The following is a 15,969-nucleotide window of genomic DNA, read 5'->3' as shown; positions in this document are numbered from 1 at the left end:
CTATCTACTAAAACAATTTAATAATATGTAAGCATATAATATATAAACAGTTTTCATCAATTATTATTAAAAATAGAAAGTCATTAAATTATACTGCTGCAGTGGATAATTTCCAGAACAATCTAGCACAGTTACGTACCAAGTATAATTATTTTGAATACGCCTTCTAGAAAAGTCTAAACTATTCTTAGACAGATGTCAGTGATTCACATCTAGAAAATTCGCGAATATTCTAGAGCTTTACTATATATGTTGTACGATAGATGGCGTTGCACTATATAAGCGCCGTAAATACATTTCACTGGCAGAATCAATTTTGATACAAACTGAGAAACATCTCTAGTGTTCCAAAAATAATTATTCAAACAAAAATTTAATCGAAAAACTACAATGGCTTTCATTCCACTTAAGTTTAACCATCAACCAATGTTTGATCAACATTTTGGCTTGGGAATGGATCCTGCTGAATTTTTAATAGCAGCTATCAATGGATGCCCAAGAGTCGTAAGACATTCACATAATTGTAATAAGAAGAAAATGAATCTACATAAGACCTTGGCACAGCCTGCTTCCCAACAAGATCCTGAATTTAAGAAAGCAGTGGACAAAGACCAGTTTGAAGTATCGTTAGATGTACAGCATTTCAACCCGGAAGAAATCAGTGTGAAGACGGTTGGAAAGCAGATAGTCGTTGAAGCAAAACATGAAGACAAGGAAGATGAACATGGATATGTTTTGAGACACTTTGTAAGGAAATATGCACTACCCGATGACCATAAATCTGAAGACGTGGTCTCCAGTCTATCTTCTGACGGAGTGTTGACAATCACTGCACCTCGCCGAGTTCCACTTCAAGTTGGCGGTGAAAGAACAGTTCCTATTACAGCGACGGGGGAGTTGAAAACACCAATCACTAATGGGACTGCATAATCTATACTTGACATTGAATCTTTCCTATTTAAGAATACGTATTATTTTTCTTGTCTAAGACTGAATCTCTGTTTCACTACATGTTTATTTCTTAATTAAGCCCTATAATTTAATTGTTTGTGTTATACATGTTTAATATTTATATAATAAATAAATACAATTTAATATTACATAAATTTGTTTTATTTTACATACAATATGGCCTACAAAATAATCAAAACACAGATTTCTTACACATTTAAGTACATAATATTGCAATTGTTTTTAGAATAATGATTGGTAATGCTATTCGCACATATTGATTTTCAATAAGCTTTACTTTTATTACTCAACTTTTTGAATAATAGTTACAATACCCAGTCATAAAATTCAGTGTTATTAATTAATTACACTTATTTATAATAACCAATTAAAATTGATTAAATATAACATATTGATCACACACATCTCTATTGCCTTTTTTCATGCAAACTAAAAGTGACAGATTGTCACATCATCACATCAAAAAGGACATAATATATACCAGTATGCCTCAATTACTACATTTGTGTCGCTAAATTAAAATTCCTGCTATAACACTACTGTAATATTCAAAAACCTTTTTAGTTCATATAGTTTTTATTGATTTTCTCAAAATAATGAAAAAGTGTTATAGCGGGTTTTGAAATTTAGCGACACATTTCAACTAAAGAACCAAGGTATCATTTGCAGAAAACTTCAGACAGCAACACTAAGAAAAATGTTCGTTTTTTAAGAACATTGTATGGGATGCATGTTTATGGTATATGTTAGCGATTTTAGTTAGGAGGGACCCCTTACATTATAATTTTGATAGGTACCCTAGTTCTATAGGGAAACAACTCGAAATTTCAAGGATTTGAATTGATAAAGCCTTTCAATGTAGAAAGGTCTTCACATTATAATTTGTTCGTTTCTGAAGCTACAATGTTTTGTTTTTCAATTTAATACATACAATAATAAAATTATTAGTTTGTAAAACGTCAGAAAGCAAAAAGGTGTTGACCGAGAGAATCCATTGTCCAATTGAAGCATATGTGTGATTGTGACCACATTATATGGTGAATATAGATTAATATACATTTCAGATGTAAATCAATCGAAAATACATCATCGTGTTAATGTAGCATTTTTTTATTTAATTCAGAATTTATGAAAATGCCCAACCTCATATTATAATATTAATTCGACACTGAGAAACAGTCCCCTATGTAAGATGTAATTAGGATAGATTTACAAAGACGCCTTCTCTTTGATATTTCTTCTTATTGTGCCATCCCCTAGCGGAGGTCGACCACCATCAGGGCAGGGCAACTTTTCCTTATCATCTGATACGTTGAATAGTTCAGTGGAGCTGCACTCGACATACTAGTGTAAAATATTTGGAGAGCAACAGTAATATTTGGATAAAAGTCATGAAGATTTATAATTAATATAAAGAAAAATATATCGCTATGTACTTACTATTTAAAAGTGTACTAGTTAAACATAATGCGAAATTTAAAATAATACTGGTAAAATAATATCTGGTGGCCGGGCGTCAATTAGTAATCTAATAGGGTACTCAATTGATACCTTGATTTAAAACACAAAAACTGATAGACAACATTAACACGATTCAATTATCATTTCATGTAAGAACTATGTCTTAATTAAGTAGAACGCCCGTAGCTTAATTTAGTAAAGCACATTAGTGCGAATCCAGTGGTTACAGGTTCAAAGCGTAGACCGTCGTATTTAAAAAAAAAAAAGATTTTTTCTAGTAAGTATATAACTGAGGGTTTCAAATTATCTATACTGAATATGAAGAATGTTATATTCTCAAATCTTGTGAATTATTCGTTGCGTATAAGAAATAGTTTATTAATGTGGTTGATTGCACCATTTTCCTAAAAGTGAATTCTTTTCTTAAATATTTAAATTACTCCAGATTATTAATAATTTTGAGACGGCATTTACAAGGTAGAATTCAATATTACGATAGAATTTTTTATAGTCTATAGTTGACTGTCTCTGCCAAGTCTACTAGATTACTTTTTATATATTCCAGAATATGTACTACAGAATTTACTGGAATACTGGAGAATATTCTAGCATTCTGATGATATTCTTAAAGAGTGAAGAAAATTCTAGAAATGTGATTCTCAATGTACGATTTTCGTCTCTTCCCAGAGAACGTTGAAATATTTCAGTAGGTATTTGAATTAAATGTCCTATCCCAGGGGTCGGAATAAGCGGCTCTTTGAATAGACGTTTGCGGCTCTTCAGACATAAACTTCAATTTCACCTTATCTCAAGCAGCCTTATAACTTATGAGTTTATGAGATAGAGCCGCCGAACAAACTTAGACTCATACGGCATACTCTCTGCCACTCTTTACTCTACTCATATTCACATCGAGAAGCAAGCGCTTTGCACCCAAACATTTCCCAAAGAAATGGTTACAGTAATGAACTTCGTTATCAAAGTAACTAACAGCATCTTGGCCAAACCACTCTATCATCGTCAATTTAAGGTACACTTGGACGAAATGGATAGCGAGTACCTAGATTTACTTCTGCACAATAAGGTTCACTGGCTTTCCAGAGGTAATGTACTGAAATGCTTTGCTTCATGTTTAGAAGAAATAAAATTGTTCCTCCGCGAAAAAAACATCAAACATTAGGAATTGGAAGAAGACACATGGCTACAAAAATTACATTTTATGGTCGACATTACTTCACATCTTATCTTAATGCTTTGAATATATTGTTGCAAGGGAAAGGAAACATCGCATAGGTATACATTATTGGAAGGAGTAGAGTGCTTTGAAAATAAACTACAAGTTCTCAACGAAGATAATTGTTGATATATATAGCCGTCTAATATAATAACATAACTAAATATTATAAGTAATAATATAAGAATATTATAAATATGTTTAACTACGGCACTGGCTGTCAGTCAATGCTAAATACTAATTAATACTAATTACAGTAAAATGTTCACTTGAGTGTCCGGCGTGACATTAGTGTATAATCGAAGGTCTATTGTAACGGTCGCAAAATCAATGTAATCTTTTACTCTGTATATTATTATTCATGATGATAATAATAAAGTTAATCATATGAAGAAAACCATGTTCATAATTTAACATCCTCTAAACGATCCATTATCCCAACATGGTAGCAGAACGCGGTTTAAATATAAAACTAGTGCAACGTGGTTTAAAAACGTAAAACCAGTGCTCCGTAAATTGTACCGCGGGTTCCCGGTGACAATAATAAAAGTGCGATCACAGCGGATCAGAAAACAGACCGCTTGGTTAAGTGAAACGCAGTGGCGGCGTAAGGCTGCAAAATAATTCAATAAAAAAGAAAAATAAATAAATAATAAATAAAATTATTATTACGAAAATGGCAAATCTAACGAAGATCACAGAGGTAAATATACCAATCTTCGAAGGAAGGAATTACAATAGCTGGAAATACAGATTGCTGAACATTCTAGAATACAACGAGTGTCAAGCGCCAGCAATCCGAACAATGGAAACAACAGAAAAATATGCGGAATGGAAAAAACTAGATTTAAAAGCCAAAACCATTCTAATTAGTGCAGTTTCAGATAGCCAATTAGAATTTATCAAGAACTGCGACACGACATTGACAATGCTGAAAAAACTAGATGAAATACACTCAACGAAATCAACGCCGATGCAGATAATCTGCAGGTCAAAAATCGAGGAAATTAAAATGAAAAACTATGCAACTGTCGATGATTTCTTCTTAGACTTCCAGAAAACCTGCAATGAATATATAAATGCAGGTGGTACTCTTCAACAAGAAGAGCAAATAAGATATTTAATAAAGGCACTACCGTTAAGCTATAGTGCGATAGGTGATTTCATTGACATAGTTCCGGCGGAAAAACAAACAATGGAATATGTCAAATCGAAAATCAAGGAAAAAAGCCTAACAAACACGGAAAATCCACAAAAGACGAATGTAAGCACATTCAATACAAAAACAAAAACAAAAGCCCTGTGCTATATATGCAATAAGCAAGGACACAAGCAGCAACAGTGTTGGTTCGCAAATCAAACCGACAATCTACAGCAGGGATATGGGCCCAGCACCAGAAACAGCGGCAATACATCACAACAGCCGACGAACAAAAACAATTACGAGAAATTTGGATATCAGAGAGGCAGAGGCACAAGATACCAGCGAGGCGGCAGCCGAGGCAGAGGCATCGAGCAGCAGCAACCACAACAAAACTTGAAGACGTGGGCTCTTCAAGTTAATCATCATAAACTCAATGTAAACAGTGAAGAAACAAGTGAGAGTGAAATAAAGTGGCTACTCGATAGCGGGTGCACAGATCACCTAGTGAAAAGCGATAAGTTCTATTCAAGTTGCGTTGAGCTTAAAGAGCCAATCGACGTAAACCTACCCGACGGCAAAAAGTTGCGAGCAACAAAAGTGGGAAATATTGTAAGTTACTTTAAAAACCATAATAATGTTGAGCTAGTAGAACTAAAAAACGTCTATTTGGTAGAAGGTTTAAAGAAAAATCTGTTAAGTTTTTCAAAAATAACACAAAATTGCACAATAGTAGCGCGCGATTCAAACGCCAAAATCTTTGATAAAAAAACCAGAAACCTTATAGCAGTGGCTAATAAAATAAATGATTTATACTACATGACTAGCTTTGTAAAAATTCCTAAAGATTCAAGCAAGATTAGTACATACAATGATTATCCAAATGAAGCCTTCACAAATACAACGAGATTAACAAAAAAGGAAAAGTGGCATCGAGCGTTAGGCCATGTAAACTTTAGATATCTAGAAAAAATAGTAAAATATAAGTTACTTGATGGACTACCAGACCATCTTGAAAAACAAGAAATGAAATGCGCGACATGTATTGAAAGTAAAATGGCAAATTTACCTTTTGAAAATCATCGCGCGAAAACAACAGCAATAAACGAAATAATACACACCGATCTAAACGGTCCGCACAATATTGTGGGCTATAAAGGTGAAAAATACTTTTTGACTGTCATAGACGATTACAGCAAATGTGCAAAAATTTATTGTATAAAAAATAAATCAGAAACGGCCGAGTGTCTCAAAAATCACATTAACTTTGTAGAGAATCAATTCGGGAAATCAATAAAAAGATTGCAATGCGATAAGGGGACCGAATATTTAAATCGAGAAATATACGAATTTGCAAACAAAAAGGGAATCGAAATTTTACCATGTCCGACAAACGTACACGAACTCAATGGAGTCGCTGAACGTTATAACAGATCAGCAATGGACATAGCAAGATGTTTAATTAAAGAGGCGCGCATAAGTAAAATTTATTGGCCCGAGGCAATAAATACAGTTGCCTATTTAAAAAATCGAACTATCGCAAATACGTGCGAGAATAAAACGCCTTATGAAATATTTTTCGGGGTTAAGCCGAAAGCCAAACATTTAAAAATTTATGGCTCAAGAGTTTTTGTCCGAATTCCGGAAATAAACAGAAAAAAATGGGACGATAAGTCACAAATCGGAGTACTCGTAGGATATGCACATTTCGGGTACCGAGTTTTGGTTAAAAATAAGGTGATCGAGGCAAGACATGTGCAGGTTATCGAAAAAGGTACAAGACTAATATGCCTAGAAAATCAGACTAATGAAAACACTTTCGACGGAAGTAACGAATCACAAAACCGTGTAAACATTGATCTAAATGAGCAGGGCTCGGAGATCGAATTAAGCGAAAGTGAAAATGAGCGTGAAAATGATAATGATAATGAAGTATTTGTTGAAAATGAACAGGCGAGCGAATCGGTCAAAGTTAAAACTAGACGAGTATCCGCACGCGAAAAAAAGACAGTCGAGCGTTACGGAAATCCTATAGCTCACTGTATATACGTTAATTACATAAACGCAAATGCGCCAAGTACATATGAGGAAGCTTTAACCTCAAAAGACTCTGACCATTGGCGAGCGGCGATGGATTCAGAAATTAACTGTCTAAATAAAAACAAAACATGGTGTCTAGTCGATAAGCCGACTGATAAGAAAATAATCGATGTTAAATGGATATTTAAAAGAAAGAGCGATGATACATATAAAGCGCGTCTAGTAGTACGCGGCTTTCAACAAAGTGAACACTTGGAAAACGTTTATTCCCCGGTGGGAAAAATGTTAACTTTTAAAATTCTTGTGAGTTATTGCACAACGAATAATCTCTTCATTGACCAGATGGACGTTGAGACCGCATTTCTCAATGGACCAGTTAAAAGCGAAGTTTATATTTACCAGCCAAAAGGCTATCAAAAAGAAAAAAATAAAGTCTGCAAACTAGAGAAAGCGTTATATGGTTTGCGAGAAAGTCCACTTGCGTGGTACGAAACATTCGATGAATATGTAAAAAAATTAGATTTCAAGAGAAGCGAATACGATAATTGTCTTTATGTAAAAACCGAAAATAAGGAATCAATATATCTCCTGGTATTCGTAGACGATCTGTTGATCTGTGGGAAAGACAAATTAAAAATTGACTTAATTAAGAAAAGTTTAATGAAAAGATTTACGATGAAAGACCTTAATGAGGTTAAAAGTTATATAGGCATCGATATAGATTACAATAAAGATCAAAACAACATGAAGCTAAGCCAGACAAAATATATCGAATCATTAGCCTCTAAATATCAGTTAGAAAATTCAAAACTGCTACGACAAAACCCATTACAAGTATGCGATGCGAATTCTAAAATACTTATTAAAGACCAAAGATCTAAAATTAAGATATGGCAAAAACGAAAAGAACGATAAAATTGATTGTTACGTCGACTCGGACTATGCGTTATATTTGTGAGAAATATATGTAACGAAAGTTTTGATTTAAAAATAAATACACCAATCAAAATTCACGAGGACAATAGCGGAGCGGTCGCTATTGCAAAGTTTGGAAATTTTACAAAAAACTCCAAACACATTGAAATTCAATTTCATTATGTAAACGAACATTACCAAAACAAGACGATTGACATAGTAAAAGTTGATTCAAAAAATATATATAGCGGACATCTTTACCAAAGCATTGGATAAAACGAGCTTCCTGGAAAATCGTCAAAGACTGAAGTTAATCTAATGTACAAGTACAAAAGTAATTAAACGGCTAAGAGGCGTGTTGATATATATAGCCGTCTAATATAATAACATAACTAAATATTATAAGTAATAATATAAGAATATTATAAATATGTTTAACTACGGCACTGGCTGTCAGTCAATGCTAAATACTAATTAATACTAATTACAGTAAAATGTTCACTTGAGTGTCCGGCGTGACATTAGTGTATAATCGAAGGTCTATTGTAACGGTCGCAAAATCAATGTAATCTTTTACTCTGTATATTATTATTCATGATGATAATAATAAAGTTAATCATATGAAGAAAACCATGTTCATAATTTAACATCCTCTAAACGATCCATTATCCCAACAATAATAATATAGAGAGAGGTGAATTACTTCAGTATAGTGACGAAAAAAGCACTTGTTTTGATGCAATTTATTTCAGCAGCGTATTTAGAAAAATGAAGAACAGTTCAGAACAAATAAGACTACATTAGCTTTTATCGTACGTCCTCTCAAAATAAATGTCAATGAACTAAACTTGACACCGTTCGACACAGATGCTAGTTCAATCCAGATGCAGTTAATAGATTTAAAGCAAGGAACTGTGGAGCAAGAACAGATGTGTCCAGCCGCTTGGAATAACTCGAAAGAGAGAAATCCAATTTGATTTCTCAGCACAAGTGGACAGTTATAAAACAACTGCCTAAAATAGAAACAATAATATTTGATACATGGAATAGTTTGCCTGAAACTTATGACGCGTTAAAAAAACTAACTTTTGGTATTCTCACAACAAACATTCTCATATATGAACCAAATAAAAAATAAACGTAGAAGCAGAATAACGGATGAAAATTTACAATCATGTATTCAATTAAAAATAAGTAGGTAAGTACCTATTTGCCAGATATAGTAAAGCCATCAAAAACTCTTCTCACTTGACAAACTGCCGACCCCTGTCCTATCCTAATAAGATCATACTAAGGGCTTCCACAGGGTGGAGGATTGTATTTTTTGTAACATGAAGAAAATTGAAAAGCAATGTTCTAGAACAATGTTTCATAACCTTTTTACATCTGCGGACCACAAAAAAATCAAAAAATGTTTTGCGGACCGTCAACATTGGAATAAAATAGTAAATATTTATATTTACACTATTTTTGAAACTATTGTCGAAATATAATACAACCCCACTTCAAATGTTGGGTTTCTAGGTAACTATTTTTGAACTGCAGAAAATTTTTGTGGCCCACCCAAAAATCTTCGTGGACCACCGGTTAAGAAACTATGTTCTACAATACTGGAGAACATTATAGAATAGATGCTAGATAACATTATAGAGTAGGTCAGTGGTTCCCAAAGTTGACTGGGCTCCGATCCATCTAACAAAAATTTCCAATCTTGGGACCCACCTCTTAGCTGTCTTAGAGAAAAGAGGGCATACATATTGGTAATGCTCAGATTCCCTAGTGGCGAGTCGTGGAACTACTTAATGCTGTCTTATTTGTTCTAAATTAAGTAAAAGAAATATGTTTTATATGTGTCACCAATATGAATGAAAGACTGTTGAAATAAGAAACACAACTTAAATAAAAAAAAAATATTACTTAAATACCTACACCTGCAAGGTTTTTTTACAAAGTTATTTCAATGGGAAGGATATATTTGTTTCTTATTTTTCTTCATTACACTTTTAGCATCAACTTCAACTTTAGTTACTTTTAATCGCAGTGAGTTTGATATATCCAATTTATTTCAGTATTTAGTTTTAATGTTAACCATAGCCGAAAATCCGACCTCACATAGATATGAGGTAGGTAGTAAAGAGGAGGAGGAGTTTCATAGCTTCATCGAGCAGACAAGGATAATTATCAGCAACTGAGAGCCAGAATTTCGTTAACTTTTTACAATCGAAACTATTTTTCGGTGACGTATCTTCTGATAAATCAATGAGTTCTTCACTTGCTTTTGTTGACATACTAGTTGGTAAGTCGTCTTGAAATGGGTTACAAATCCAAAGCAAAGAATCAAACTTTTAGGAATTCTAAATAGCTGAATGAAATATCAAATTTATCACTTCCTTTTTTTTTAAATTCATGTATACAGTGGCGAGGGCCTACTCAATATTCGCTCGCGACCCACTGGTGGGTCGCGATCCATAGTTTGGGAAACCATGGAGTAGGTAAAGGAAAACATTCTAGAATAGGTAAGTATGTGTGACATTCTGGAATACTGAGCCGATTCTAGAATACTTGAGAAATTTCTGCAACCGAAAATCCAGGGCTGCGAACACATTCAAAAAGAAATGATAAAACTCCAACTCTTACCCGCTACATTTAGAAATATTTGTTTTTCTTATTTTCATTTTTATTTATTTGTATAATAATTGATGTAGAAATATTTCCTTGGCAGCTTTGGCACCCATCAAGGAGTACGTAAACGCCACACCACTCACCCCTTATTCCGTAGATAGTCCGTTCTAATAAGACGGCTACATCACTGTCAAAAAGGTTGAACAAATGACAACTAAACATCGTACAGAATGAAAAGGACCTGTGGAGGTCCGTGCATTATTTAAGAATGGTATTTATGTACGAATGATATAATTTGAGTTCAAATTCTGTGAAGGTTTAATAATACATAAACTGATCCATCCTATAATATATAACAAAATATGGTTACAATATCAATTACAACCAATTCATTGTGTGAACCAGGTGTACAGGAGCGCAGTACAGTCTACATTTTAAAATGCTAAGGTTGTATGTCACTACTTACATACATACTTACATACAGTCAAAATTATATTAATTCGTAATTGATTCACTTATCTTAAATAGCTGTGTCAATCACACAGTGGATATACGTTTTGTATAAGGTTCCAAGACATCCTCTTTTTTGAGGTCAATGTCCGTGTCCGATATCTTTTTTCACTTTTATCGAATATTCAAATTCAAATTTATTTATTTTTTTATATACCGTGAACATTACAAATTACAAATTTAATACGTTCACAATATAACATTTAAAAACAAAGAAACAGTGTAAAGAAGAAATAAATATATTATGCAGTATCACAAAAGCAGTATGAAATGTAAAGTAAAAGGTACAAAATTAAAAAAAAAAATTAGATACAAAAAATATAAATTATAAAGCATGGAAGCATGGAAGCACATCGAATGAGCTAATTGGACTCTATTTTAAGAATTTATAAGACAACGTCCACCTATACTCATTCTCACGTAGATGGAATATATCAACATCAGAAACGATTTGGTTGAACATTGTTATTGCCCTCCCAATTGGCATCACCAATGGCAGGTTAGTTCTGCTCCTCGGGGACACACAAGTCAATACTACCAAGAATGGCAGAGTTCTCATTTACATCACGTAAAAGTCAAAAAAAATATGTGGCCGAATATTGATATCTTCTAGCATTTAAGCATACCTTAGAGAAAGTCAGTTGGATAAAGCCACGGATAGTATCCATATAACCTCAAATAAAGGAGTCTCAAAAATTTCTTTTGAACTCGCTCCACCATAAGGTCATATTTCAACAAAAGTGGGGCCCAAACAATCGACCCACTCTCAAGCCGGCTTCTTACTAAGGAATTATAAAGAATTTTTTATATAGTAACATCTGAAAAGACCCGGGAAGTACGTAATATGTCCTCTTTTTCTGCTATGAACATTTTATGCTCCTATTTTGTAAAATCGATTGACAATACCTATAATATTTTAGTCTGTTAGTAAATGTGATTCGGGGTCTAGCCATTAGCATACCACGGGTTCAATGACAATGGCAAAATACATCAGAGAAACACTCAAGAGTTGAGAAAATTATTTGTATGTATTGTGAGATCCGTACGGCATTGGACTATGGGGTCGCTGCTGATTATGAAATATGTCCTCTTTTTATCATCATCAAATATGGGAACCTCAGATTAAAGAATAATAATGGGACCCTAGTTGAGTATAATAAAATACCTACTTATGTCATATTATGATAAATACCTAATTAAACATTTTCATAGTTTTCGGAGATATCGTATAATCCGCCCAATCAGTCCTGTGAAAAACCGAAGGTAATTGATATATGAAAGGCAACCGATTTGATATTGGTCAAAAGGTTGTTCCAGTGTTAAATCAATGAATTTAAAACATTGGATAGGCACCTACCCAAAAGATTATACAAGACTGTCTGTTGTCAGTTTTTTCCCCAAAGGCAATGTACTTTGAAGGCTATATTACCCAATTAAGCCACTTGAGAATAAATATATAATTGTAAATGAAGTTAGGGAAAAATTAGTCAAATTAAATTTCACATTCGTCGGTGTTTGTTTATATTTTTCATTTTTTGACATTCGAGTCCGGCAAATTGAAAAATGTTTCTAATGTAAAAATAAATATATTCTGGTGGGATACTTGAAGAATAAATAAGTCAAATATTAGAGTTACTAAGAATAAAAGATCATTAAATTAATTATCAATGTATAAAATTAAATTAGTTTAATTTGAAATGTATGTATAGTTCTTTACAAGACGTAAAGAGTTTTCGAGAATATTATTGAAAGATCAAATATTTTTGAGTGGCAATTAATTTCTACCTCGTTCTAGAAGCCGATTCCCGAAGTTTCGCGAACGTACTGGAAGTCAGCCAATAGCGTGCCAGCTATTTAAGCAAGGGGAATAGCGGCAAGTAATCATATTCAAAACAGAATCCAAAGTGAGAGAACCTAAAAACGACAAGTTATTTCTTGCCAAAGCGAAGTATTCGTCAAATAAGTGAATAATATTCAAAGCAGTGAACGTTATTTAAATCAGAGTGCTAGATTATCAGTTAAAAATATTTAATACCTACTAATTAAAATTGAAAATATTAAGTGAGTTATCCGATAGTAATCCGATATTCAACAGATTTTTTAAAAATAATCAGCTGAAATAAGGGAATCAAAAGCTGTCAAAATGCCTGCAATTGGAATAGATCTGGGAACAACATACTCATGTGTGGGAGTGTGGCAGAATGGAAATGTGGAGATCATCGCCAACGACCAAGGAAACAGAACAACTCCCAGTTATGTCGCCTTCACCGATAGCGAGAGGCTGGTGGGAGACGCAGCCAAAAACCAGGTGGCAATGAATCCCAGCAATACAGTTTTCGACGCCAAAAGACTAATCGGTCGCAAGTTTGACGACCCCAAGATCCAAGATGACATGAAACACTGGCCCTTCAAAGTGGTATCAGATAATGGCAAACCCAAGCTGCAAGCGGAGTTCAAGGGAGAGACGAAGACATTTGCACCAGAGGAAATCAGCTCGATGGTGTTGGGGAAGATGAAGCAGACCGCAGAAGCTTATCTGGGAGTGAGTGTCAAAGACGCAGTGGTGACAGTGCCGGCATACTTCAACGACTCGCAGCGCCAAGCTACAAAAGACGCTGCGGCCATTGCCGGAATTAACGTGCTTCGAATCATCAATGAACCGACAGCCGCCGCCCTCGCATACGGATTGGACAAGAATCTCAAAGGCGAAAAGAATGTGCTCATCTTCGATTTGGGAGGTGGCACATTTGACGTTTCCGTGCTTACCATTGATGAAGGCTCCCTCTTCGAGGTGCGGTCTACCGCCGGAGACACTCATCTCGGTGGAGAAGACTTCGACAACCGTCTGGTGAGCCATCTCGCAGATGAATTCAAGAGAAAGCAGAAGAAAGACATTCGAAGCAGTCCACGAGCGCTGAGACGACTGCGAACTGCTGCTGAACGTGCCAAAAGAACTCTTTCATCTAGCACTGAAGCTACCATTGAAATTGACGCACTGTTCGAAGGAATCGATTTCTACACCAAAGTGACGAGGGCCCGATTTGAAGAGTTGTGCGCTGACCTCTTCCGAGGTACATTGGAACCGGTTGAAAAAGCCCTCAACGATGCCAAACTTGACAAGAGCGCCATCCACGAGGTTGTCCTCGTCGGTGGTTCTACTAGAATTCCAAAAATACAAAATCTTTTACAAAATTATTTCTGCGGAAAGAAGCTGAACCTTTCAATCAATCCTGATGAGGCAGTGGCGTTTGGTGCAGCTGTCCAGGCAGCTATCCTAAGTGGTGAGAAGGATTCTAAGATACAGGACGTACTTCTAGTGGACGTCACACCTTTGTCCCTCGGTATCGAGACTGCAGGAGGTGTTATGACCAAAATCATTGAAAGGAACGCCAGAATCCCTTGCAAACAGACTCAAACATTCTCAACATACTCAGATAACCAGCCAGGAGTCAGCGTGCAAGTATTTGAAGGTGAACGAGCAATGACTAGAGACAACAACCTTCTGGGAACTTTCGATTTGGTTGGTATTCCACCTGCACCACGAGGCGTCCCTAAGATTGAAGTAACTTTCGACATGGATGCTAATGGAATTCTCAATGTGTCCGCCAAAGAGACGAGCTCTGGAAATAGTCAACAGATAACCATCAAGAACGACAAGGGACGACTGTCTCAACAAGACATTGACCGCATGTTGGCTGAGGCTGATAAATACCGGGAAGAAGATGAAAAGCAAATGAAGAGAGTGGGTGCAAGAAATCAACTGGAAGGTTATGTCTTCGGTGTGAAGCAGGCCGTCGAAGAAGCAGGAGACAAGCTGTCAGAGGAGGACAAGAAGAAGACATTGGGTCATTGTGAAGAGGCAGTCAAGTGGCTGGACTCCAACTCTCTTGCGGAAGTGGACGAATATCAACACAAGTTAAAAGAAGTTACGTCCGCTTGCAGTCCCATCATGACCAAGTTACACCAGCAGCAACCCAACACTACCGGATGTTCACAGCAGGCCAATCAGGGATATCCTTCCACAAGACAGGGTCCCACAGTTGAAGAAGTTGATTAAGATCATTAACTGTTGCTTTTATCGCACATTCAATTCCTACTATGTATAATTCTTTACTATAATAATATATTATTATCTCGTCATTATTTGTTAAGTAAAAAGACTGTTTCTTGTAAATAATCGTTTGTATAATTTATAGTTTTAAAGATAGATGTAATTTTGTGCTTCATTGTAAATAGGTATTATTTATTTCGTAAATATATAACTTTAAGTTTCGAAACTTGTCTTTTCTTTACTTTATTTTCGCTATGCATATAAACATTATAACCTACTTCCAGTGACGTCCTTAGACATAATGCCGCCCATTTTTTATACAGTGTTTTTTATCATCCTTTCATGACTCCAATATCTAAGAAATGTGTTGTATGGATACATTACTAACAAAATATATACCTACCACTAATACATACAAAATTAAATTTATACATATTATAAAAAGCAAATAAATATTAAAATATAGGTAATTATGTTAGACACTTAGCCAAATCACGAGAAGTCTGAGGTTCTATTTGGTGGATATTTCTGACACATTTGGTTTGTGCCATTTAGCAATACACATTATTTTCACATCATTTTGCCTATGCTATTAATGTACAACATGTAAACAAATTTCTATTATATGTAAACTATTTCTTTACAACATCAAATGATTCTCCTCGATTTGCCGCCCTTCGAATAACGCCGTCCCCAAGCGACGCTCAATCTGCCTACCCCCACGGGACGTCACTCCATACTTCTACAACACAATTAAAATACCTAAACAAAATTTATTATACCTACAACGTTCACCATGGAAACAGCCAATACTCACTACTCAAGTCATTACCTTCCTACTTAATTTGGGAGAAAATAATTTCGATTGAACATGTTATTAGCGTTTGGAGTACCTACTTTGTCATTAGATATAATTAACGTGTTATTTAAATGTGGTAATTAAAAGGTCAGCAGTGATTGTGTAAAGAGTTTTGTCTAATTTTTCCAAATCCAAATAATAGTATGATCTAGGACCTAGGTCAC

The 15,969-nt window shown here is 34.8% G+C and overlaps 1 protein-coding gene and 1 pseudogene across 1 annotated transcript; both read left to right on the top strand.

Moving 5' to 3' along the window:
- Positions 1 to 329: 329 nt before the first annotated feature.
- LOC147074438 (protein lethal(2)essential for life-like) lies at positions 330 to 1,017 on the top strand. The gene has a single exon (XM_085943567.1). The coding sequence runs from the start codon at positions 391 to 393 to the stop codon at positions 928 to 930; it is 540 nt and encodes a 179-aa protein (XP_085799693.1). The 5' UTR covers positions 330 to 390; the 3' UTR covers positions 931 to 1,017.
- A 12,021-nt stretch (positions 1,018 to 13,038) lies between these two features.
- Positions 13,039 to 14,952, top strand: LOC147074437 (heat shock protein 70 B2 pseudogene; annotated as a pseudogene).
- Positions 14,953 to 15,969: the final 1,017 nt, after the last annotated feature.

The sequence above is a fragment of the Rhyacophila brunnea genome, unplaced genomic scaffold, assembly GCF_057557595.1.
Source record: "Rhyacophila brunnea isolate RB1 unplaced genomic scaffold, BYU_Rbru_1.0 scaffold_16, whole genome shotgun sequence".
In the NCBI taxonomy this organism is placed as follows: domain Eukaryota; kingdom Metazoa; phylum Arthropoda; class Insecta; order Trichoptera; family Rhyacophilidae; genus Rhyacophila; species Rhyacophila brunnea.
This window is presented reverse-complemented; position numbering and strand designations above follow the sequence as displayed.